The following is a 26,392-nucleotide window of genomic DNA, read 5'->3' as shown; positions in this document are numbered from 1 at the left end:
CACCCCCCCAACCCTAGAGGACAGCGGGGAAATCCCACTTTAAGAACCGAGAAACTTTTTACAGCCTTGGAACACGATAACTTTGGGAGCAGAGGCCACACCAGCTCTGTTTCCCCGCGCGCCCCTTCTCTCATTCCCTATTGGCTCTCTCTACCAGGGGTACCGTCCGGGTACCCTCTGGTCACCTTGTCCTCCGCGCGCTCTATGGCGAGAGGGACCTGCGCAGGCGCGTGAAGGGCCCCTCAAGGCCCGCGCTTTACGACACTTGTGCGGCAGCGGCGGCGGCCACCCGGCGCTCCTTCGCGACGGTTCGGCCGGGTGCCGCTGGCGGCCGTTGCCAGGGTAGGGGTCGCTTTGCGGCATGGCGATGGCGGAGGGCGAGCGGACTGAGTGTGCTGAGCCCCCCCGGGACGAACACCCGGCTGATGGCGCTCTGAAGCGGGCAGAGGAGCTCAAGACTCAGGCCAATGACTACTTCAAAGGTGCGCCCGCCTAGCAGGGAGGGTGGACAGCGGCCCAGGCCGCGGGGTGCCGGGCCCGCGCGGAACCATGGCAACGCGGAGCTGCAGCCTGGGCGCGGGGCAGGCACTACCAAGTGACTGGGCGTGGGGAGGCCCAGGATGGCGCTACCAAGGGGCGACATAGGGGGCTTCGGAGAGTGATACCTAGGAGTGGCGTGCGGAGCGGGTGCTACTCAGTGGAGAGACTGAGGAGGGCGCCACCAATTGTGAGGCGAGAGGGGGACTGGAATGAGGGCGCTACCAAACGTGAGGCCTGTAGAGGGCGCTACCAGGCAGTGACATGTGGTGGGGGAGTGAGTGTTGGCGCTACCAAATGGGGAGTCCTGGGGTGGGTGCCGCCAAGTGGGGAGTAGAGGAGGGACAGTCCCAATAGAGGCGGCAATCGTGGGGGTGGGGAATGGATCATTAGACGGGGGGAACAAGGAAGTAGGAGATTTGGGCTGACCCGAGGAAAAGGAATGTGATGGTGGGGGCCTTGGGAGTAGGGGTGGGGATCCCCAAGAATAGTATCACTTAGAATATTGAGAAAGAGTCAAGTGTGGGGCACCCATTCACTCATTAATTCAACAAATATTTACTGAGTACCTGTTATGTGCCAAGGACTGTGCTTGACTCTAGGGATATAGCAGTGAAGGAGAGAGATGTGGTCCTGTCCTTAGCTTGTAATTTTGCAGGTGAACCAGACGTGAAAAAAAAAAAAAAACATGTAAATAAGTAAGATACTTAAATTGTGATGAGTGCTTTGAAAGCAAACCAACAGCGTGATGAAGTAGAGAATAAGGGTTGGAGGCTACTTTAGATAGGGTAGTGGGGGAAGGCCTTACTGAGCAGGAAGCATTTAAGCTGAAACTCACAGAGGAAGAACTGGAGAGGAGTGTTCCAGGGAGTTAAGGCAGCCTGTGCAAAGGCCCTGGGGTGGGGAATGAAAGGACACTGGCATGACTGGGGCTTTTGCTAGTTAGCGGGAGACCAATAGCAAGATGAGATTAGGACAGAGGGCAGATCATGCAGGGTCTCCCCAAGTCATTGCAAAGAGCAGTTTGGAATTTTTTTTTTTTTTTTTGAGACGGAGTTTCACTCTTGTTGCCCAGGCCAGAGTGCAATGGCGCAATCTCAGCTCACTGCAACGTCCGCCTCCCTGGTTCAAGTGATTCTCCTGCGTCAGCCTCCCGAGTGGCTGGGATTATAGATGCGCATGCACACCACCATGCCCAGCTAATTTTTGTATTTTTAGTGGAGACGGGGTTTCGCTCTGTTGGCCAGGCTGGTCTCGAACCCCTGACCACAGGTGATCCGCCCACCTCAGCCTCTCAAAGTGGTGGGATTACAGGCGTGAGCCACCACTCCTGGCCCTACAGGAGGACACACTGAGTAAGTAAATGGGCCAGTCTGGACTGGAGAAGAATTTGGGTGTGATCAAACTATGGTTGGGAATGGATGAGATAATCTAGTAAGAGGGTCTAGAGAGGGGACTTAGGACTGATCCCGAGTGGAAGAGGGGGAGGCTAAGGAGGACCGCTTAGTGAGGTGGAAAGGAAGCCAGGAAAGGTGTCGGGAAGGCGGAGAGAAGAGAGCGCTTATAGAACAAGGAGCTGGTGCCCTGAGTCCGATGCTGCCAAGGTGAGCACTGGCCATTGGCTTTGGCTCCGTGGACGCTGATGGTGATGTTGACAGGAGCAGTTGTTGGGGAATGACAGGGCTGGTGCAGCCAAGAGGGCGCTGAAGAGTGAATGGGAAGGGAGGGAGTGGAGAGAGCAAATGTTAAGTGTTAGGAGTATTGGTTCTGAAGAAGAGTGGAGAAATGGGGGAGGGTGGTAAGAAGTGAACGTGCGCAGGAGTTCGAGAGCAGCCTGGCCAACATGGTGAAACATCGTCTCTACTAAAAAATTAGTCGGGTGTGGTGGCACACACCTGTAGTCCCAGTTACTGGGGAGGCTGAGGCAGGAGAATCGCTTGAATCTGGGAGGCAGAGGCTGCAGTGAGCCAAGATCACGTCACTGCATTCTAGACTGGGCAACAGACAGAAAAAAAAAAAAAAAAAAAAAAGAACATGCAGTGTCAGGGGAAGATGGATTTTTTGTAAGGATGGAAGAGAGTAGAGTCCAGTAGAGATGGAGAATTGATTCTGCATGTGAGAGGGGAGACTTGCAGCAGCAAAACCCTGGAGAAGGTGGAGGTGGAAAGGATCTGGACCCCTGGAAAAGAGTTGACCTCCAGCAGGAGCAGAAGCAAAGTATGGAGAAGTTTGATCTGGTGGGAGCCATGAGAGGGAGGTAGGACCAGTGAGAGATGAGGCCAGAGGTAGAACCTTGGAAGTCAGATTGGGGAATGTGGGTGTCATCCTGAGGGTGGTCGATGCCATGGGATGTTTCAAGAGTGGGGTGCCGTGGTTCAGTTATCATTCAGAAAAGATCCCTGGCTGCCATGCAGAGACTGGACTCCAGGGTAAGACAGGAAGGAGGCTAGATTAGTGGACAGGTGAGGGGTGGTGATCGCCAACCAGGCTGGAGGGACAGAAATAGATTCAAGAAGTGTTTCAGAGAGGAAGTGAGAGTGGCTGCCTGGAGAGAGGGTAGACGGTACTCCAGGCAGAAAAAAAAAAAAACAGGTGGCAAAGGCCCAAAGGTGAGCGGAACCTGGCATGGAGGCCGTGAGTAGGAGGCTGGAGGAGGTTACGATGAAGCTGCGGGGAGCAGATTGCGCAGGGCTGTGGGAAGGAGGCAGGGCTTTCTGGGGTGGGGTGGTGGGGGGATGGGGCTCTGGGGAGCCCTGGGAGGTTCTGAGTAGGGAAAGGACAGGGTCAGGTTTGTGCTTTAGGAACACCCCTCTGGTGGGGCAGGAGAAGAGACTGTGAGGCCAGGTAGAGGCTGAGCCAGGAACCTGGGTAGGAGAGGCCAGGCCAGGGCTGGGTGGGGCTGGAGGGTGAGAAGGGAGTGGCTGGATCTGAGAGATGTTCAGGAGGCTGACTTGGCAAAAGAAGCGAAGTGACTGCCAGGCTTTGGGAGCTGAGGGATCGGGAGGAGTCCAGGATGAGGCTCAGTCTCAGCTGGGTGATGAGGTGGAAGCTGGACTTCCCTGTGATGGGAGCAGCCTGCATGAGGGTTGCTGCTCAGGCCGCGTCAGAATTCTGGGCCACAGCTGCCATTGGGAGGAGCCCGTTGTCCCCCAGGACCTGGGATCCAGGCTCTCAGGAGTCCTGGGGCTGGGCAGGCAGCCAGAGGGGCCTGGCACTGAGCTGGTACAGAGGAGAACGGCCCTGCTGGCCCAGGCCCCTCGCTGTCTGGCAGGCAGTAGCAGGCACAGCGCCCCAGGCTCCAGGGCTGTGGGAATAGCAATAAAAAGAATAATTACAGTTCACCTTAATTGAGCCTTGTGGTGGCCAGGTACTACACCATGGGGTTTAATCCTGCCCGGAGGCTGGGAGATGGCTAGGAGTGGCCCTGTTTATTTTATAAAGGAAGCAAGGCTCAGAGAAGTGAAACCACTTGCCCAAGGTCAGAGTGTGTGAGCAGCAGGGCCCGGATATCCCCTTCCTCGCCACGTGCTTGGCTCCTATGTTCATCTTCCTCCCAGAGCCATACTGGCCCTGTTGAGGAGAATAGGGGCCCCAGCAGGGAGAAGAGAGGTCCCGGGGCTCAGAGGACTGTCCCCTCAACTGTGGCTGATTGCTCTGTAAGTTCAGGCCTATTCCAGAAATCCTGGGGGCAGAGCCGGGTCCCCGTCTCAGGTCTGAGTCAAAGGGAAGTGTCTCAACTGTCTTCCCCTCTCTCTGGGCCTCCGTGCCCTGCTTCTGTAAAATCGGGGGTGGGGGCTTATGCTTAACCCCTAAAGAGGCTCCAGGTCTAAGAGCTTGTGGGGAGGGAGCAGGCCACAGTTGAGAGCTCAGGCTGCCTGGGTTCATACCCTGTGTCTTTCTCTACATGCTTGATGACACTTGGACAAATGATTTAACCTCTCTGGGCCTCTGTTTCCTTGCATCTAAAATGGGGAATGTCTTGAGGCTTAAATATGATCCTGTTTGTAAAGCACATAGAACAGGGCCAGGATATGGCATGTGGGTTGACCCGTGGAGTACTGGCTCCTCCCATTTCCTCTTCTTCCCTTCACTTCTTCCCTTCATTTAGTCACTCATGCATTAACTTCTTTTGCCCGCTTCTTTTGCTGCAGCCAGTTTTCTTTTTTCTTTTTCTTTTTTTTTTTTTTTTGAGACGGAGTCTCGCTCTGTCGCCCAGGCTGGAGTACAGTGGCCGGATCTCAGCTCACTGCAAGCTCCGCCTCCCGGGTTTACGCCATTCTCCTGCCTCAGCCTCCCGAGTAGCTGGGACTACAGGCTCCCGCCACCTCGCCCAGCTAGTTTTTTGTATTTTTTAGTAGAGACGGGGTTTCACCATGTTAGCCAGGATGGTCTCGATCTCCTGACCTCATGATCCTCCCGTCTCAGCCTCCCAAAGTGCTGGGATTACAGGCTTGAGCCACCGCGCCCAGCCGCAGCCAGTTTTCTTACACAAGTTCATAAAACCCTCACAGCCACCCAGTGAGGCAGAGCTCAGAAAGAGGAGGCTGCTTGCCTGCGGCCTCGAGTTAAAAATCTGCAGAGCCGGGTGGCAGGCCCTGAGACTCCAGGCTCCCCTCCCTGTGCCACTGGAGTAACAGCTGCCCCATCAGGAGTGCTGGCCAGGCGGCCTCTGGACCACAGCCAGGAGACCTGAAGGAGTCCTCGAAGGCTCTGGCATTCCAGGGAGGGTCGGTCAGATCTGGGCTGCCTGGTTCTGCCCTTGCTTGTTTCTGGGAAGTCCCGGGCCCTGCCCTCCTGGGGCTCACAGCTATGGAGGGACACACTCATTACTTAACAGTGACAATGAGAGTGGACAGGGTAGGCACAGGAGAGCCCAGGGACTGGGGCAGCCCAGTCGGGGGCCTGACTCAGCCTGGGGGTAAAGGAGGGCTTCCCAGAGGAGGGGACATGTGAGCCATTTGAAAGATTGCCAGGAGTTAGCCTGGCAAAGAGGATTGTTGTTAGATTGTTACTTCTCCCTTCTGTAATGTCAGTCCCCATCTCTCTCTGCCTCCCTCCTTCCTTTTCCTCTGGAGCCACTCATGGAGCCTGGGACTCTCTTCTTCCATCTCTTCACCCAGCTGACTCCCATCCTCCAGGTCTCAGCCCTGGTGTCCCCTCTGAGCTGCCCCAACCCTAAACACTGGGCACCACTGTCTGGGGAGGGCAGGGCTGTGGGTCGAAGGACTGTCGGAGTGCTCTTGAGAACATTAAAATGGGAGTGAGGCTGGGGACTCTGTTCAGGGCTGCTGGTAGAAGGACTCTAGGAAACCTCAGTCCACAGGCGGTTCCTCAGTAGCCCAGGGATACCCAGGTAGTAAAAGGCAGAGCTAGGGACTGGGCCCAGGCCACCTGCTCCTGCCTCTGTGCCTGCCCCTGTGCCACGCTGCTGCCCAGAGGTCACCATGGCATGGGGCGTGAGAGTGGGAACCTTTTGGTCTTGGCCTGGCTCAGAAGGCCCGCTTGTCACCCGCTGTGTGACCTTGAGCACAGGCCTTTCCTCCCTGGGCTTCAGTCCCCAGATTTGGAGACAGGGTAATGCCATATCCCCGGGCTTGTGAGAGTTCAGTGAAGGGACCTATGTACTAAAGCCCTGCATGGCCCTGGTACATCACGGCCCCCAGTGGGGACAAGCCTCTAAGGCTGTGCAAGCCTTGGCTCTCCTGCCTGTCAAATGGGCACGAGGGAGGGATCAAGCCTGGCTCTGCAGGTGCAGACAGGGCATTTGACCTTGAGCAAGACCTCCATGGCTTGTCTGTGAAGTGAGCACCAGATGGTCCTTACTCCCGTGGAGACATGAGGATTCCACAGGTCATGATGTAAATGCAGGGCACAGCTGTAGTTCATCTCAAATAAAAATCCGACCTCTCCTTGGCCAGATGTCACATCCTGTCACTCCACACTTAGAACATCAATGTCCAGACCTCTCTGTGGCTGCTCGGGGCCCAGGGATCTGTCCCTGTCTCATCTGTCCTCCCCCTGCCCACTGTGCCCAGCTGCCCCAGCTCTCACTGGCGCTCAGACAAGGCTCAGCTGCCTCTGGGCCTCTGCACCTGCTCTTCTTGCTCTTGGAGTGCTCTTCCCTCGGTCTGCTGCTAGTGCCCAGCTTGGGGCTGGAGGGTTGAGCGGGCGGGTGTGTGGAATCTCTTCAGTCCTGGAGATTGTGGCCGAGAGGACAAGCCCTGAGCTAGGGTGGTTGGGACAGGCAGGAGGGGCAGGCTGAAGAGATGCCTCTGGGCTCAGAGTGGCCCTCAGCTTCCCCGTCTGTGAACAGGGAGACTGGGCGTCACCCAGCCCAGGGCCTGTCCTCGCGGGGTTGGAGCACTGCCTCATGCCTCTTCCTCCATCTCCGCAGCCAAGGACTATGAGAATGCCATCAAGTTCTACAGCCAGGCCATCGAGCTGAACCCCAGCAATGCCATCTACTATGGCAACCGCAGCCTGGCCTACCTGCGCACCGAGTGCTATGGCTACGCACTGGGAGATGCCACGCGGGCCATCGAGCTGGACAAGAAATACATCAAGGGTTATTACCGCCGGGCTGCCAGCAACATGGCACTGGGCAAGTTCCGGGCCGCGCTGCGAGACTACGAGACGGTGAGCTGGGGAGCGGGCCAGGCCTGGCACCTGAGCCAGGCAGATACCGAGGGCCAGGCTGGCGGGGATGGGTGTGAGGAGCCATTCACGCCTCTAGTCACCACTTAGCCAGCCAGCAAGTGCCTGTGGGGCCTTGGGCCCAGGCCACAGCTCTGCTCAGTCATCTCACACTTTGTCACCCTGGGCCAGTTACCCTGCCTCTCTGCACCTTCCTTTCCGCATCTGTGAAATGAGGAGAACAAGAGGATCAGCCTGAAGGGCAGCTGTGAGGAAAAGTGAGCTTCTGCTTTTCACATGAGTAGACCAGTAACCGACCCAGGGTCTCGTCCTGTGATGGTTCACCTGATGGTTACTGTCATTGTTAGTGCCGGTGCTGGACGGGAGCCACACAGCCTCCCTTCTTCTGGTAGAGCTTGTCTTTCAGGGGCAGGCAGAAAACCCACCACTGAATAGGTTAGCCAAATAATTGCAGGTGAGGATCTGCACTTTGAAGGAAAGAGGAAGGGAAGTCGGGCACGGTGGCTCACGACAGTAATCCCAGCACTTTGGGAGGCCAGAGTGGGAGGATTGCTTGAGCCCAGGAGTTTAAGACAAGCCTGGGCCACATGGGGAGGAGACTTCATCTCTACAAAAAATACAAAAATAAACCAAACGTGGTGGCACACACCTTTAGTCCCAGCTACTCAGGAGGCTGAGGCAAGAGGATCACTTGAGCCCAGGAGCTCAAGGCTGCAGTGAGCTGTGCTGTCACCACTGCACTCTAGCCTGGGGGACACAGTGAGACCCTGTCTCAAAAAAAAAAAAAAAAGAAAAAGGAAACAGGAAGGGTGATAACGCTGCCAGGGACAGCAGGCGGGATATGCGTGATATGCTGATGAGGGAGGGGACCTAGGGCACAGTGAGAATTCTCTAGTGCCCTCAGCCACCTGATGAAAATCCTGATGCGTGAGGCCCTGCAGAGTGAGCGCACACCTTCACACCAGGTATGCTCTGCACCTTCCTTCAGGGAGGCTGGCTGAATCATCGCAGCACCCTGGGACGTGGGAACTGGGATTACTCCCCTTGCACGGATGAGGAAACTGAGTCCCTAAGGGGTGAAGTCACCTGCCCAGTGACCCCCACCTGGTTAGTGGCAGAGCTGGGATTTGAACCCAGGAGGTCTGGCCCTCAGGGCCTTGTCTCTCCTACCTCAGAGTTCGCTCCCTGAGATGGGGACGTGTGCTTGTCCTGCGCGTGGGGACGGTGCAGCAGGGGCTGTGTGTCTTGTGTGTCGAGAGGATTGTTATCCTGCCGCCACACACAGACACTTCACTCCCTCCTTCGGTTGCAGCCATCACACTCGGAGCTGCTTCTGTCGTGCAGGGAGGGGCAACCAGGGAGCTGGGAGCCACGAGTCTGCAGTTGGTGTGGGGCTGAGAATCATGAGTCTGCAGTCGGTGGAGCCAGCTCAGATGACTGGACCGGCTATTGGCCGCTGGGGTGGAGGGTGGACTTCAAGCCAGGTGAAGGCTTGAGCCAAACACGGGGCCAGGGGACACGTGTTAGGATGGGGGCAGAGATGTGGCGGGGGGTTAGGGTGACACCTAGAAGGGTTGGAGCAGGGACAGCAGAGCAGAGGCCTTCCCAACTTGGGCTCTCAGGCCATTCTTGACCAAGCCGCTCCCTCATTGTCTCTTGGTGTCCTAATCTAGAAAATGGTGACGGGAGGAGTGGCCACCTCTGGGTGGCAGTGGCTGTGATGACGTGGTTGAGTAAAGGTCACGAACTGCAGGGCTCAGTAATGAGTAACCAAGAAGGACAGTCGGTGTTGGGTTGGGGCAGGGCTCCAGGTGAGAAGGGGGACTGGGGAGACAGTGGGGCAGAAGAGAGGAGCCCCAAGTACAGGTTTAGGGCAGGGTCTTCGTCACATGTGGGGCTGCAGGAGCATCTTTCCCCAGGGTAAGGAGCAGGAGCTCTTTTTAAGGCTCTGGCCCAGTCTAGGGCCCAAGCCCGCATACTCCCTGAGGCTGGACTGGTTGGCTTCAGCCATCTTGTGGGTATGCCACGTCTGGGCTATGTCCCAGGCCTGGCAGATGGCAGGGAGGGTTGAGGGGGTGGGGAATTCAGAGCCTTTTACAGAACACCCAGCACCTAAATTGTCATGGCCCATTTCCCCATGGGGGCTCTCCCAGCAGCATTGGGGACCCCCACATGAGCCTGAGGGCTTACCTGTCATCAGGCCATCCACATGCCTGCAGGCCTCCAGCCCTGCTCCCTTCTGCACAATTCTTCAGGCTCCGTGTGCCCTGGGGCAGTTCATCTTCCCAAGACTAGACCTCCTGCTTGCCAGATGCTAGAGTTTCCTGCTGGACCAGGAGCTCGCCAGGGAAGCAGAGCAAACACGTGACCTTGACCTTGGGCAAGGAAGCTCCCCTTAGCCTGAGTTTCCTCAGCTGTCTGCTCACTCTGGGCCCAGCACTGCTGGGAGCCCTTTGTGCACCTGAATTCAGCCTGAAGCCTAGAGAGGGGATGTCCCTCCTCCAGGGTCACCCAGCAGGGAAGTGGCAGAGCTGAGACTTGAACCTCCAATCCATGCTTGTAACTGTTTCTGGGCCACAGTCAGTTGAATAGCTTCAGCACTTTTGTCCTCATCAAATAGAGAAAAGAAAACGGGTCATTGTTTGGAGGAAGTGTGTATAAATATTGTTTTATGGAAATTACTTTTCATTTACACAAGTACAGATGAGTGTTGCGTGTGATACAAAAATCCCTGTTTTACATGTGGGCTGTAGGCAGAGGGTCTGAGGTCACCAGTGCAGGGGCTGGAGGGGCAGGCTCTGGGCTCAGGATGCCTAGGTTCACAGCCAGCTCAGATTGGGTAGCAGCTGCATGGCTCCCAGTGCCTTTCTTCCCAGCCTCAGTGTCCTCATCTGTTAAAGGAGGTGAGAATATAGAAATAACAACCAAAGAGTTTTTTCTTTCTTTGTTTTTTGTTTGAGGCAGTCTTGCTCTGTCACCCAGGCTGGAGTGCAGTGGCACAAATCTTGGCTCACTGCAACCTCTGCCTCTTGGGTTCAAGTGATCCTCCCAGTTCAGCCTCCCAAGTAGCTGGGGCTACAGGTGTGCGCCATCATGCCCAGGTAATTTTTGTAATTTTTGTGGAGATGGGGTTTTACTGTGTCGTCTAGGCTGGTCTCAAACTCGTAGGCTTAAGTAATTTGCCCTCCTTAGCCTCCCAAAGGGAGGGGATTACAAGCATGGGCCACGGTACCCGGCCCCAAAGTGTTTTTTCTTTTCTCTCAGTCAACAATTAACACAGAAAGTTTCTGTGACCACTGGTCACGAAAGGGAGTGGGGGTTTCTCCTACCGGCAACCAGGCAGTCGATTCTGCAGTGGACACCAGCTGGGTGTTCTCTAATTGAGTCAATTCTGACACGATCTGTCTAGAGATTGCATTAGATTCCACAGGTTGAGGACTTAGTCCCCACTTGTCCCCCAGTTCTGATGCTGATCACAAGACCTAGGTTATTCTGCCGGTGATTCTGACTGACTGGGTATTAATTAACGTTCCTGTGACCCACTCCTTGGGTTCAGTTAATTTGCTAGGAGAACTCCCTCATAGAATTCAGGGAAACACGTTTACCAGCTTATTATAAAGGCTGCTACAAAGGATACAGATGAGGAGATGCACAGAGCGGCGTGTGAAATGGAGCGCAGAGCTTCCACGCCCTCTCCTGGAGCACCACCCTTCAGGAACCTCCTTGTATTCAGCTATTCGGAAGCTCCCTGGACCCAGTCCTTTTGGGTTTTTATGGAAGTTTCATTATGTAGGCATGATTAATTATACCATTGGCCATTGGTGATCAACTTCACCTGCAGCCCTTCTCCCCTCCCAGAGGTTGGAGGCGGGGCTGAAACATTCCAACCTCACAGTCCCACTTTGATTATTCCAGTGACCAGCCCCCATCCTGAAGCTACGTAGGGGTGGCTAGCCATTAGTCAACACATGAGCTTGCAAAAAGGCACATCACTTTGGAGATTCCAAAGATTTTAGGAGTTGTGTGCCAGGAAACAGGACATGATGAATATCAAACCTGTATTTCCCAGTACCACTGGCCACCTGTGGTCTTCAAACACAGTTCCCTTATATCCAAAGAATAAACAACTCAAAAGGTACTACTGGCCGGTTTGTTACTAGAACTCCATTAGGTCATTAATAATTAGTCCATCACATTATATGATTATGTCTCCCAGGCTGAGACCAGTCAGGTTTGCAGGTTTCTATTCAGTCTTGTCAGTTTCCAAAAGCAGGTGTGATCTCAGCAAATATATAGCTTCCCCCTTTCAGGCATTAGGTATAATTGAGATTAGAGACAATGTCACCTCTGACTCTGAGCCTCTTTCAAAGTGTTGATGTAATACTGGAGTTTTCTTAATTCATAACTCATTTATTCATTCCTTTACCCTCATAAATGTTCCTCCATCTCTTCATTTATACCTGTTGTCCTGAAGGAAGAAACTGAGGCAAAATTAATATAAGTAGAGATTTTATTTGGACCAAGGTTGAGGACCAGCCTGGGAGCCTCAGGTTATCTTGGGAAGTGCTCTAGAGAACAGAGAAGTTCAAGCTTTTAAAGACAAAAGAATACATCAGGAGAGGAGTGATTACAAAGGGTGTTTTTCAGGAACTCTCATTAGTTTAAAAAATAACATTGATGAGTAATTGGCTCTACCTTGTTAAATTACAGGGTGTAAGTGATGGTGTCCGTGTATGGCATTGTGAGGTTGATGTGTAGCTGTTTATGGAGTCTTATTCTCGAGTCCACAGAGTCAGTGGCTTCGGGGGATGAGTTTTTCTCAAGGTGGGGAGTGGGACATGACTGCTCCCTCATTCCAGTTCCTCTCTAGGCTCGATCATTTAAAGGGGGTTTGCATTACTCAAGGAAGAGTTTATTTTCTTTCTCATTTTTCCCTTTTAGTCAAAATCTTTCTTCTCGAAAGCATTGATCAAAGTCTGAGTGTCAGAGTGTCCCTCGTCACTAAGAAGGCTCACTTTAGGGCAGGCCTGTTCCATGTGGGGGAGGGGGAAGGAGATGGCTCAGTGAGGAATTTTCAGAGTGTCCAGAAACTGAAGTAGGATGGCCTCACAGAGTGGCAAAAAGAAGACCTGAATCAAGTCACTGATTTATACAGCTGCGTCTTGTGTGTTGAATCATCTCTAGTCTTTAGGATACCAGGATTTTCATTTTCTTGGAAGTAAAACAACAAGATTAGTAATTTAAATAGTAGAAATATAATGCACATAAGGTTTATAATGAAAACAAGAATATATACGCCAGAATGAAAAAAAGAGCCTTTTCCAGTTAGGGAGCCAACTGAAACCATCATGGGGAAAATGAAACCCAGCTTCTGCTTTGGGGACTTACTGTAGCCAAGATAGAATTCAAGATTCAGTACAAACTGCAGGCAAATAATAATAACCCAAAAACAATGGTCAGGGCTAGAATCTCAACACAGATGTGCTACTGAAGCATCGTTTTTCTCTCTCCAGTCCCCCAGTTTTACCAAAGACACTAATAATAGCAGGACCAATTTATTCTCAAAATAAGTGTTATACTTTATTTGCATAAAGTACAGCAGGATTAGTGACTGACCATATAGACTCCTCTTAAGTTGGCTTTTCTGGAAAATGAGGAATTTCAGATTAGACTATTCCCCCCCACCCCCCGAGATGTAGTTTTCCTCTTGTCGCCCAGGCAGGAGTGCAATGGTGCAATCTCGGCTCACTGCAACTTCCGCCTCCCGGGTTCAAGCGATTCTCCTGCTTCAGCCTCCTGAGTAGCTGGGATTACAGGCACCTGCCACACACCCGGCTAATTTTTTTTTTTTTCAGACGGAGTCTCACTCTGTCGCCCAGACTAGAGTGCAGTAGCGCGATCTCGGCTTACTGCAAGCTCCGCCTCCCGGGTTCATGCTATTCTCCTGCCTCAGCCTCCTGAGTAGCTGGGACTACTGACGCCCGCCACCACACCCGGCTAATTTTTTGTATTTTTAGTAGAGACGGGGTTTCACCATGATAGCCAGGATGGTCTCGATCTCCTGATCTCGTGATCCACCCGCCTCGGCCTCCCAAAGTGCTGGGATTACAGGCGTGAGTCACCACGTGCAGCCACTCACCTGGCTAATTTTTGTGTTTTCACCTAGAGACGGGGTTTCACCACGTTGGCCAGGCTGGTCTTGAACTCCTGACCTCAGGTGATCCACCCGCCTTGGCCTCACAGAGTGCTGGGATTATAGGCATGAACTACCGTGCCCGGCCTTTTTGTTTGTTTTTTAACAGTCTCGCTCTGTCGCCAGGCTGGAGTGCAGTGGTGCGATCTTGGCTTACTGCAGCCTCCACCTCCTGGGTTCAAGCAGTTTTCCTGCCTCACCTCCTGAGTAGCTGGAATTACAGGCATGTGCTACCACGTCCAGCTAATTTTTGTATTTTTAGTAGAGACAGGGTTTCACCATGTTGGCCAGGCTGGTCTTGAACTCGTGACCTCACATGATCCACCCACCTCGGCCTCCCAAAGTGCTGGGATTACAGGCATGAGCCACCGCTTCTGTCCTAGATTAGACTTTTAAAAGCCTTTTGAAACTGTAAAGCCAAGCCAAATATTCACCATCAGACTCTGCCTATACCTTACAAATTAGGTGAATTCCTTTCTTCCCGATATCCCAGAATATCTTGAGGTTCCTAGGCCTGTCAGAAAATGACTTTTTTTTTTTTTTTTTTTTTTGAGACAGGTTCTTGCTCTGTCACCCAGGCTGGAGTGCAGTTGCACAATCGTGGCTCACTTGCAGCCTCGACTCTCCGGGCCCAAGCGATACTCTCACCTCAGCCTCCCTAGTTGCTGGAACTACAGTCATGTGCCATGAAGCTCAGCTAATTTTTTTATTTTTTTGTAGAAATAGGGTTTCACCATGTTACCCAGGCTGGTCTCGAACTCCTGGGCTCAAGCAGTCTGCCTGCCTCAGCCTCCCAAAGTGCTGGGATTACAGGCTTGAGCCACCAGCAAAATAACAAAGTAACGTTCTTTTTTTTTGAGATGGAGTCTCGGAATCTCGCTCTGTCTCTATCACTCTATCATCCAGGCTGGAGTGCGGTGGTGCAATCTTGGCTCACTGCAGCCTCCACTCCCAGGTTCAAGCAGTTCTCCTGTCTCAGCCTCCCTCAGCTGGGATTACAGTTATGCACCAACATGCCTGGCTAATTTTTTTTTTGTATTTTTAGTAGAGATAGGGTTTCACCATATTGGCCAGGCTGGTCTTGAACTCCTGACCTTGTGATCCACCTGCCTTGACCTCCCAAAATGCTGGAATTACAGGCGTGAGCCACCGTGCCTGGTCCATAACATTCTTTACTTACTGAAAGGTCAGGGACCTTGTAAGGGAACTGTGTAGGTAACAAACCAGGCCACTCTTTTTCCAGGTTGTTGGGTTTATAAAGTCAACCCCAATGTTTGAAAGCAGTCAGGTAATATCTGAAAATATGCTATTCCAGTCAAAAAGCCTTGGTAAAATAACCAGTGTTTTCAGTGTGTCCTGTTACAAAAGGAAACAGATTCTTATTGTTTTCTTATGCAAATAATTATATTGCCATAAAATATATTCATGAATAGTTTGTGAATTCTAGAGAAATCAGGTAGAGAGAAAGGTACATGTTTCAATTTTGCTCACCAAAATATACTTTACCCAACCAGTTGTGGTGGCTCACGCCTGTAATCCCAGCCCTTTGGAAAGCCAAGGCAGGAGAATCACTCAAGTCCAGGCATTAAAGACCAGCCTGGGCAACACAGTGAAACCCTGCCTCTATTAAAAGAAAGTTATTATTATGTTTTAAAATAAAATAAAAAAGAAATATAACTGGACTTGGTGGTGCATGCCTGTAATCTCAGCTACTCAGGAGGCTGAGGCATGAGGAGAATTGTTTGAACCTGGGAGGCAGAGGTTGCAGTGAGCCAAGATTGTGACACTGCACTCCGGCCTGGGCAACAGTGAGACCCTGTCTCAAAAAATTAAAAAAAATTTTTTTTGAAAAGAGGAATCAGCACTGTTTCAAACAAAAAGCCGTAAAAACCATTTCAGTCCTCCATCAGTTCAGGCCTGTGAACAAGTAATTAATTCTTATTCTACTTGATATTGTATTCATGAACCATCATTTTTTTGTTAGAGTTCTGAAAGTTTTTACCTAGTTCAATGGTATAATCCCCAAAGTTATCAGAAACCAGTATTCAAGAATGCTTGTCATGGTCTTTTCTGTGAATTTCCTTGAAGAAGCAGCAAATTTTTGACAGTAGCTGATTGTAAAATAATTTTTTTTTTTTTTTTTTTTTTTTTGACGGAGTCTCGCTCTGTCGCCCAGGCTGGAGTACAGTGGCGCGATCTCAGCTCACTGCAATCTCTGCCTCCCGGGTTCAAGCAATTCTCCTGACTCAGCCTCCCGAGTAGCTGGGACTACAGGCGCACGCTACCACGCCTGGCTAATTTTTATATTTTTAGTAGAGATGGGGTTTCACCATGTTGGCCAGGATGGTCTCGATCTCCTGACCTTGTGATCTGCCCATCCTCGGCCTTCCAGAGTGCTGGGATTATAGGCGTGAGCCACTGCGCCTGGCCTGTGAATCGTGTTCTTATGTGTCTTGGAATCTCTTATCCCCTTGTGACAGCAGAGTGCTTCAGGTATCAGAGTGACCAGTCCCTTATTCATACCTTTCCGGCTGAGCTAGAGTCCTTACTGGTCTTCTCCTAATGGGAGGCCCTTTAAGACTCCAACACGTCATGCATGGAAAAACGTCCCCATACCCCTGCAAAGTCTCTGGTTGCCTAAAGAATCCAGTGGGTCAGAGGGGTCTATTTTCTCTTCTCTTTGGGGCAAGAAGACTTACCCTCATGCAGCTTAGTTGGGAGCAGCTGCAATTTAAAAAGCATGCTGTGTAATTTCAGCCCAGAAGTGCAGCCACCAGTGCCAGAATGCCAGTGCCATGACCCGGGCCTCCTGCTGTGAAGCAACGGTGGAAAAGGCAATTTCCTTTGTTCCCCCTGAAACCCCAGTCCCTGGCTCGTAGACAAAGATGGAAACCTTCCTTCTAGAAAAAGAGAGGTAGAAAAAAACACTCAAAGTCTAGACCTCACCTGACAAGAGAGGGGGTCCAGATTCAGGAGCACTCACCCTTTTGCCCCCAGTGAGACCTGTGGAGTTGGAGGAACACAGTGGGTTTGTTCTGGTACTGAGCATCGAGTCCAGGGGCACCCAGTGTCTGAGGGGGGTACCTCTGAATCCTGCTCACAGGGCCGGGAAACATTGACATAACTGAGGAAACTGAGGCAGAATTAACATAGAGTTTATTAGGGCCAAGGTTGAGAGAATTGCAGCCCTGGAAACACTTCAGGTTACCTTGGGAAGAGCACTGGAGAACAAGGGAGAGGCTTGAGGGTTTTTGGTTTATTTTTAGAGACAGAATCTCACTCTGTCACCCAGGCTAGAGTGCAGTGGCACCATCATTGCTCACTGCAGCCTCAAATTCCTGGGCTCAAGTGATCCTCCCACCTCAGCCTCCCAAGTAGCTGGGACTGCAGGTGCATGCCACCATGCCTGGCTAATTTTTTTCTTTATTGTAGAGATGGGGTCTTGCTGTGTTCCGCAGGCTGGTCTCGAACTGCTGAACTTCTGCCTCAGCCTCCCAAAGTGCTAGGATTACAGGTGTGAGGCACCATGCCTGGCCTGCTTGAGCTTTTAAAGCAAAAAAAGGACAAATGAGAAGAGGGATGATTATAAAAGATGTTTTTCAGGAAATATCATTGGTTTATAAAAATAACATTGATGAATAATTGCCCATCCATTGTGGAACTAGAGGGTGTGAGTTACGGTGTCTGTGGTTCGTGGCCGTCTAGAGTCCACATAGCACGTGGCTTCAGGGGATGAGTACTTCTCTTAAGTGAGGAGTGGGATGAGACTGCTGTCTTATTCCAGTGCCTCTCTGGGTCTGATCATTTAAAGGGGCTCACCAGATAATTTTTCTTTCTCATACCCACCCTTTTGGAAAGGACATTGGAATTGGCCACTGCGCTGGGTGTGGGTCGTAGGCAGCACACTCATCTAGCACATGCCTCCCCTCAGATCACTTCCATTCGGATAGGGTGCAGTTACATAGGTGCGGGACTAGTGGGCTATTTTTACCACCAGGCTATATAACCGCATTCACTGTTAGCCCCAGTTTCGCCAGATGGTGTGAAAGCACAACCCACTCCCATCCGGCCCTTGGGAATTCTGACAGAAGGTTTAAAAACATAGTTACAGTTTCTTAGGAATTACCCCTGCTTCCAGCACTGTAGGTATATACCCTTGGTGCTAGGACCGCTACATCAGGTAGGGGAAAGAAAGAGAAATAAAATTTGTAATTACTGTACCAGCGTATTTCTGCCTTGGCTAGAACTGCAGAGTCACACCGACATCTTCCCCAACCCTCTTCCCCAGATTCTGCATGGAACGGTGCAGCTCGGGGAGTTTGAGAGGATGCTGACGGTTTGACTGAAACAGGGATCAGAAGGCGGCCCACCAGGAGTGAGCTGGAGATGCCCGGTCTCTCTTGGGATGGGATTCAAAGGCTTAGGGAAATTGGAATGCTTGAGTGGATTTGTCACTTAAAACCCACTCACCCACACTGGAGGGTCCAGAGAAAACACCTTTTACCAATACTTTGAGAAGCAGATTTGTGAGGGGGCCCCGGCATCCCTGGTTGCTCCTCTCTGCAGGCTGGACCTTACGGTGGGAACCACAGTCACTCAGTTGTAAAACTTACATGCAGTGGGAACAATTAGATCCGGGAGAGGCAGGGGCCAAGTGTCAGCACTCAGCTGCTGAAGGCAAGATGTCTGTCAGGAACACAGAAGCAAATCCACCATTAGAATAATCTGACTGTTGCGCCCCAGTCGGAATAAGGGCCTATAGGGGGCCTGGTGATGAATGGAGTTTTAGCTCAGGTCTGACTCTGAGTGGGTTGAGTGGGTCCCTGGACCCCTCCTGTGGTTATTTCCCCCGTTCCAGCTGCACAATTGGAATAAGTGTACTCAGCAGCTGGCGGAAAATCCCCACGTGGGTTCCCTAAGCTGTGGAGTAAGGGCCGTTATGGTGGGAAAGGCTAAATGGAAGCCATAGAGCTGCCTCTACCTAGGAAAATTGTAAATCAAAAACAGCAGCACATCCCTGGAGATTGTAGAGATTAGTGCCACCATCAAAGACTTGAAAGATGCAGGGGTGGAGATCTTTACCACATCCCCACTCCGCTCTCCTGTTCGGCCCTGTGCAGAAGACGGCTGCATCCTGGAGAATGGCAGGGGATTATCGTAAGCTCACCAGGTGGTGACCTCAGTTGCAGCTGCCGTACCGTGCGGTTTCATTGCTCGAGCGGGCGAATGCATCTCCTGGACCTGCCGTGCAGCTTCTGATGTGGCAGGTGTCCTTTCTCCATCCCTGTCTGTCAGACCCACCAGAAGCAGTTTGCTTTCAGTTGGCAAGGCCAGCGCCACACCCTCGCTGCCTGCCTCAGGGATGTATCCGTCCTTCAGCCCTGGGTCACAGTTTCCCTCACAGGGATCTTTGCTTTTTAAAAAATTGTCAATGAAAATTGTTACTAATTTGTTATCTTTTTGTTTTAATAGCTTTTGGGGTACATGTGGTTTTAGTGACATGGATGAATTGTGTAGTGGCAAAGTCTGAGATTTTAGCGCACCCATCACCCAACTACCGTATGCTGCACCCAGAACATAGATTTTTACCCCTCACCCCCTCCCACCCTCCCCCTTCTAAGTCTCCAGTTTCCATTATACCACTCTGTATGCCTTGCGTACCCATAGCTTAGCTCCCACTTACAAGTGAGAACATACAGTGTTTGATTTTCCATTAGTGAGTTATTTCACGTAGAATAATGGCCTCCAACTCCATTCAAGTCTACAAAAGACATTATTTTGCTCTTGTTTTTGGTAGGGTAGTATTCCTTCATGGAGACATTGATCACCCTTCCGTTCTGCAAGCTATCACACTGGTCCACGACACTGATGGCATTTTACTAATTGGACCTAGTGAGCATGAAGCAGCTACTCTGTACTTATTGGTAAGACAGTGTGGAGTGAGGCAGTTCTCGTAACAAACACCCTCTCGTGTATATCCACATGCATAGGTACAGTCATGCATTGCTTAACAACGGGTACTTTTTGAGAAATGTGTTGTTAGGTGATTTCATTGTGTGAGCACCATAGAGTGTGCTTACACAAACCTGGATGTTACAGTTTACTATGTACGCACCTAGGTTAGGTGGCATGGCCGAGTGTTCCTAGGCTACACGCCTGTACAGCATGTTATTGTGCTGAGTGCTGCAGCAGCTGTAGCACAACGGTAAGTATTTGTGCATCTGAACGTAGAAAGGGGATAAAATAGGGCCGGGCGCGGTGGCTCATGCCTGTAATCCCAGCACTTTGGGAGGCCAAGGTGGGTGGATCACAAGGTCAGGAGATTGAGACCATCCTGGCTAACACGGTGAAACCCCATCTCTACTAAAAATACAAAAAATTAGCCGGTCGTGGTGTAGTCCCAGCTACTCTGGAGGCTGAGGCAGGAGAATGGCATGAACCATTCAAAGAGCTTGCAGTGAGCTGAGATCACACCACTGCAGTCCAGCCTGGGCAACACAGCGAGACTCTGTCTCAAAAAAAAAAAAAAAAAAAGATAAAATAGGCCGGACACAGTGGCTCGTGCCATAATCCCAGCACTTTGGGAGTCTGAGGCAGGCAGATCACAAGTTCAGGAGTTCAGGAGTTCAGGACCGGCCTGGTCAACATGGTGAAATCCCATCTCTACTAAAAATACAAAAATTAACCAGGCGTGGTGGCGGGCGCCTGTAATCCCAGCTACTTGGGAGGCTGAGTCGGGAGAATTGCTTGAACTTGAGAGGCGGAGGTTGCAGTGAGCCAAGATCAAGCTGTTGCACTCCAGCCTGGCAACAGAGCAAGATTCCGTCTCAAAAAAAAAAAAAAAGAATAAAAAGAAAGAAAAAGATAAAATCTAGTATACCTGTTGAGGGCGCTTACCATGAATAGAGCTTCTAGGACTGGAAATTTCTCTGGGTGAGTCAGTGCGTGAGTGGTGAGTGAATGTAAGGTTAGGACAGTACTGTATATGTCTGTAGGCTTCATAAACACTGTACACTAGATTCTACTAAAATTTATTTTTAAAAAGTTTTGGTTCTTCAATAATAAATTAACCTAGTTTACTGTAACTTACTTTATAAACTTTTTAATTTTTTAAAACTTTCTCACTTTGTTGTAATAACACTTAAAACACAGAGGTACAGCTGTACAAAAATACTTTCTTTATATTCTTATTCTGTAAGCTTTTTTCTGTTGAAAAAAAATTTCTTCTGCTTTTTAAACTTTTTTGTTAAAAACGAAGACACGAATAGACATTAGCCTACACAGCCTACACAGGGTCAGGAGATCAATATCACTGTCTCCCGCCTCCACACCGCGTCCCACTGGAAGGTCCTCTGGGGCTGTCATACGCATGGAGCTGTCATCCAGGGTGACAGTGCCTTCTGGATAGCCCTGAAGGACCTGCGTGAGGCCCTTGAGAAAGTGGTGGTGTTTTCAGAAAAATGTCCATGGTGGTTTGCTTGGCTTCTGTTTTCATCATGGATTTGTGTGAGTCATGGCGTTGCACTAAGACATTCCTGTGGCTGCGCTGTCACTATAATAGGCAGTAGGACTCTTTCAGCATGTTTACCTTCTGGGACCACACTCGTATATGCGGGCCACTGTTGACTGAAACGTCATTATAAGGCTCATGACTGTATATGTGTCTCTTGCTCTGTCGCCCAGACTGGAGTGCAGTGGCGCAGTCTCAGCTCACTGCAAGCTCCGCCTCCCGGGTTCACGCCATTCTCCTGCTGAGCCTCCCGAGTAGTGGGGACTACAGGTGCCCGCCACCACACCCGGCTAATTTTTTTGTGTTTTTTTAGTAAAGATGGGGTTTCACCGAGTTAACCAGGATGGTCTCGATCTCCTGACCTCATGATCCACCCGCCTCGGCCTCCCAAAGTGCCGGGATTACAGGCGTGAGTCACCGCGCCCAGCCCGTGTGTGTGTCTCTCTCTTACTGGTTCTGTCTCTCTGAAGAACCCTGACTCGCATGATGGATCTGCCCCTCATTGGGTCCTTTTCCAGAAGACACACCTGTGTTCTTCTTTCCTGTCTATGCTTGGAACTTGGGTGCAGACCTAGGCCAGATCTGGGGACTCCTTCTGTGCTCCCTAACCCTTCCTGGGATCTCCTGGTTTTTGTTCTGTGGCTTTGGGTTCCTTACAGCAGAGTCCAGCACAGTCAGTTAGAGATGCGTGGTGCCTTGCAAGTGGATACTGGTGCCTGTACACCTGCAGCATGGATCTGTGAAAGTAACAGGAATTATCACAACCGCTGTTTAATCCAGCACTCGCCATGGCCCAGGTCGTGACCTTCATGCAGTAATAACTCATTTCATCTTCACAGCTATCCTGCACAATGGAGACTTTCTTTATCCCTGGTTTATAGGTGAGGAAACCAAGGCCCAGAGGGTAGTTCCCTCCACTGAGGTTGCACAGCCAGGAGCTGGCAGCTCTGTCCCAGAGTCAGGCCGTAAGCAGGGCATGCGCAGCGGGTCCGAGTTTCTCGGCACAGCACTCGCCCTTAGCTCAGGCAGTGCACCCTGGTGCTCTCTCCTCTGACGTACTATCCAGAGAATGCTGGGTGTAACTTGCCAGACTCATTCACCAGAAACTAACCCCCTAGGGTGAAAACCATCATGTCAGGCTTCAGGCTGTCCCTGGGCAGCAGCATTTCCTGCCCTGGAAACCTGACTTCCCCCAGCTGCCTGCATGCCTCGGCTCCCATCTGGGCTGCAGCTCATTGTCTGCATGTTGGAGATACTTAGAATGCCCTGTTACACCTTGTACTGTGGGTCCGCTCCACGTGGGATCTTGATGCTGCTCTATCATCCCTCACCCTCAGTTTTAAAACCCAAGCAGTTCTGAAGAACAGTTCTGCTAAGTTTGGGCAACTCATTCAGTGGCAAACCTGACCTGAACTACGAAGAAGCTGCTGGTGGTCTTAGTTACTCTCCAGTGGCATGTCTGGGGGTTCTGCTGCAGAAATGGCCATGTGTGTGCGTGTGATTGCTAGATACTGCCCTGGACCTGCTGGGGGTGTCCTGTGATAGAGCATGTATGCCAAATCGTGGGGGTTTTCTTGTTTTGTTTTGTTTTGGGTTTTTTTGAGACAGAATCTCACCGTGTTACCCAGGCTGGAGTGTGATGGCACCACCATGACTCACTGCGGCCTTACCTGGGCTCAAGCAGTCTTTCCGCCTCCGCCCCGCAAAGTAGCTGGGACTACAGGCATGCACCACCACACCTGGCTAACTTTTTTTTTTTTTTTTTTTTTGTATTTTTTTCTAGAGACAGGACTCACTATGTTGTCCAGGCTGGTCTTGAACTCCTGAGCTCAAGTGATCCTCCCATCTCAGCCTCCCACAGTGCTGGGATTATAGGCATGAGCCACCGCACCCAACCATCCACCAAATCACTTTACTAAAATCCAAAAAAATTCCCAATCCCCAAATACATGCAGCCCCCAGGGCTTCTTCCGGGATTGTGAACCTGTGTTACCATTTCACCAGCTCCAGACATCATTACCCATGAGTACTCCCCACTGAAGGTAATGCTTTTAGAAACAACTTGTTTACTTAGCACTGTGAATTCACATGCAGTTGTAAGAAGTAATGCAGAAATCCCAGTTTTCCCTAAAGGTATATCTGGCATGACTACATAAATATCACAGTCAGAATACTGACCTTGATACAATCCAAATGCCACTTCTTTAAAAAAGAAAAGTTCTGTGTGAAGTTCTGACTCAGTGGGCCTTCAGGAGCTGAGTCCCCTCTGGTCCAGAGTGAATGACCTTCCCTAGGAGCAGGAGCCCAGCAGGGCATCTTCACTGTCCCAGCTAGACCTCGCACGTCACAGCAGCTGCAGTAGCAGCGGGCCTTGGGATGAGCACTTGCCTGCTGCCACCTGGCATTAAGTTCTCACGACAGCCCTCCAAGGGGTGCTGGCACCACCCCTACTTTCTAGAAACTGAGGGAGGCTTGAGACGTGAGGCCGCCTGCCCTGGCAGGCCTGGATTCAGACCCAGGAGGCATAGTCCCAGAGCCCCATGGTCATAACCACCGCCCCACGCTGCCTCCCTGGAGGGTGTGCAGTGTACCCTGAGGCCTAAGCAGGGAGGGGAGGTGGCAGAAGGGGAGCCCCTCCCAGCGTGCATGGTGGAAATCAGGAGCCTGGACTTTGGCGCAGGTTAGCCTGGAAGAGAAGGGAATCCTGGCTTCTGGGTGGGCAACTTCACCTCCCCGGGCCTTGGTTTTCTGTCTGTCAGATGAGGATTGTGAAAACACTGCCATGTAGAGGTGCGGGGAGGATAAATGAGCAAGTGAATTGCTCACATGGTATTAGGCGCATAGTCAGTGCTCCAGAAGTGAGCTGTGTATTATTACTGCTTCCGCTGCCCTTGTTGCTATTCCCACTCCCTTTCTCCTGCCTGCACTGTCATTGTTTGCCTTCATCTTCCTTCCCAGCCTGCCCGCCCCCGGAGAATAGGAGAATAGGAGACTGGCGGGGAGGAAATGCTCAGTCACTCATTCATTTGTTTGGAGAAAGGGGGGAAGGGAAATTCATTCACTGCTGCAAGCACAGCTATGGCTGAGCCTCAGCCCTGCCCTCACAGGGCCCCCTTCCAGTGCGGTAGACAGACCGGTTCCCAGCAGGGCTCATGGCTGGAACAAGGGAGCTCATGGCAGGGCTCATGGCTGGAACAAGGGAGCCCAGGGGCCTTTGGGAGCCCAGAGAGGTTGCCTGACCCAGCCTCTGGGGCTTCCTAGAGGCGGGGACAGTGGGGCTGAGACCTGGAGGAGGAGGTGGAGGTGCGAATGAGGTGCTCTGGGCAGGGGCAGCCTGCACAAAGGCCCGGAGCCAGCACGCCGGGGACATGAGTGGTCTGGCTGGGAGGTATAGAGGGGTGGGAGGAGCCGCATGGGCCAGGACACATGCTGATTTGGACACCAGCCGGGTGTGCGCACATAACCGCTCCCCATTGGGAAGGATGCCAGGGGCTGCCTGGTGCTGTCTTCCTCCCCTGCCTTACACCCACCCACAGCCCAGGTGGAGCTGCCTGGCAGGGTGCCCTGGGCCTGCCCAGACAGGGAGGAAGCCGTGGCCTGCTAGGCATGGGCTCTTCTCACCCCGCTTGACACACACACCTGTTCCCAGCGTGGATGAACCTCACCCCTCACCTCTGTCACACCAACCTGCAGGGGTCAGTGGGTGTCTGTGGAGGTTTCTGACTCACACTGCCAGGCTTTCCACCAGAGGCCACCCCTGCTCCTTGAGGGCCGGCCCTGGGGCCTCCCAGTCTGTCCTCTGGCACAGGAGCTGTGGGGGTCCGCTCCTGGGGAGGCTAAGGCTGGTGGGCAGGTCAGACAGGGTCTACATGACTAAACTGAGACTCAGAGAGGTGAAGTCACTTGCCCAAAGTCACACGGCAAGTAAGTAGCAGAGCCAGGATCCGAATCCAGCTCCCAAATCCAATCTGCTTTTCAGGTTAAAAGATCCGAGTTTGCAGGAATTGGAGTAAATAAGATGGGGAGAGGGGAGGGGATAGGGCTCCCTTCACTGGGAACTTGCTCTGTCCCAAAGCCGAGCGCCCCACGCCTATCGTCTGATCTGGTCATCAGCGCAGCAGCCCCAGAGCGGGGACCGTGAAGAGCAGTGGGCGCCCACGTGGAGTTTCCTTTCACCTGGCACCACTGTGCAGGGTTCACAAGCATTCACCCGTGCAGCTCTCACAGTGGCCTTCTGAGAGAGATCGGTTCTCAGTCTCACCTCAGAGGGAAACTGAGCCACAGAAGCAGACTCACCTGCCTGAGGTCACCCAACTCATGACCTACAGAGCTGGGATTTGAACCCAGTGTCCGGGATCTGTGACCCTCAGTTCCTCTCTTCAGTGGACAAAACAGGGAAATCCTTTGTCCCGGGCCTCCCCAGAGGGTGAGCGAGGGAAGTGACAGCACTCAGTGTTGCTGCCCGCCTGCCCCTGCTGCGTGCCAGGCCTTGTGTGTTACTTATTCCTTCCCACAGCCCTGGCAGGGGAGCCCTGTGTCACCTCCCTGTTAGAGATGAGGTAACCTGGGCTTGGGGAGCCCATGTCGTCCAGCAAGTCATTGGCCCTTTGCATGAGTCTGGGCTGTTCCTGTGACTGTAGACCCAGCCAGGCCCTTCCTCTCATCCTCCTGCCGCCTTGGTAGTCACGATAGTAGCATCAGGACGTGTGCTTGGGACGCCACTCGTCCCACAGGGATTCTTACAGGGCACCCTGAGCCCATAACCCTCAGACAGGCAGTTGTTTGATTTTAGCGCACTCTTGGCTAAGATTGATGAAGTGCACCCGTGCGGGCAGCTTTGCTGTGCCCAGTTTTGGGGTGCAGAAACCAAGGCTCAGAGGTTAAACATGTCCAGGGTTGCACCATCAGCACCTGGCGCCCAGGCGGTCTGACTTCTGTGTTCATGGAGCCCAGGGCTGGGCAGCCTGGGGGCAGCCGCTGTACCCCCACCTCAGCCTCAGCGTGCACACTCCTTCCCTCCCCACCAGGTTGTCAAGGTGAAGCCCCACGACAAGGACGCCAAAATGAAATACCAGGAGTGCAACAAGATCGTGAAGCAGAAGGCCTTTGAGCGGGCCATCGCAGGCGACGAGCACAAGCGCTCCGTGGTGGACTCGCTGGACATCGAGAGCATGAGTGAGTCGGGCCCGGGCACGCCATGCTCCAGCCCAGAACATTCCACGCAGGCCCTCTTCATTCCCTAGGGGTGGGGGTGGGCTCAGGGGTGGCCTCTTGTTCTGTCCCCAGCCTGCTGTCTGTCGCTCCTCTGCCTGTGTTCCAGGGCACTCCATCCACAGCCCAAAGCTGGGCCTCACGTTTCCCAGTGAGCAAGACTGGGGAGCCGTGGACCCACTGCCAGTTCACGGGCCCTCCCTCCGGGTAGTAGCACAGGCCCCACAGGCTGTGTCTGATTCACCTCTAGGTGCTGAGAAGATCCAAGTGATTATTCTGGATCATCC

General features: G+C 52.1%; 1 protein-coding gene across 1 annotated transcript in view; it reads left to right on the top strand.

Moving 5' to 3' along the window:
• Positions 1-293: 293 nt before the first annotated feature.
• PPP5C (protein phosphatase 5 catalytic subunit) overlaps positions 294-26,392 on the top strand; it is a 40,914-nt gene continuing 14,815 nt past the window's right edge. The window contains exons 1-3 of the mRNA XM_007997293.2: positions 294-482; positions 6,932-7,173; positions 25,922-26,069. Coding sequence (XP_007995484.1) covers positions 362-482; positions 6,932-7,173; positions 25,922-26,069 — 511 coding nt within the window. The 5' untranslated portion in view covers positions 294-361. The remainder of the gene's footprint in view (positions 483-6,931; positions 7,174-25,921; positions 26,070-26,392) is intronic.

Source organism: Chlorocebus sabaeus, chromosome 6 (genome assembly GCF_047675955.1).
Source record: "Chlorocebus sabaeus isolate Y175 chromosome 6, mChlSab1.0.hap1, whole genome shotgun sequence".
Classification (NCBI taxonomy): Eukaryota; Metazoa; Chordata; class Mammalia; order Primates; family Cercopithecidae; genus Chlorocebus; species Chlorocebus sabaeus.
The sequence above is the reverse complement of the archived record's forward strand: the minus strand, read 5'-3'. Positions and strand labels throughout refer to the sequence as shown.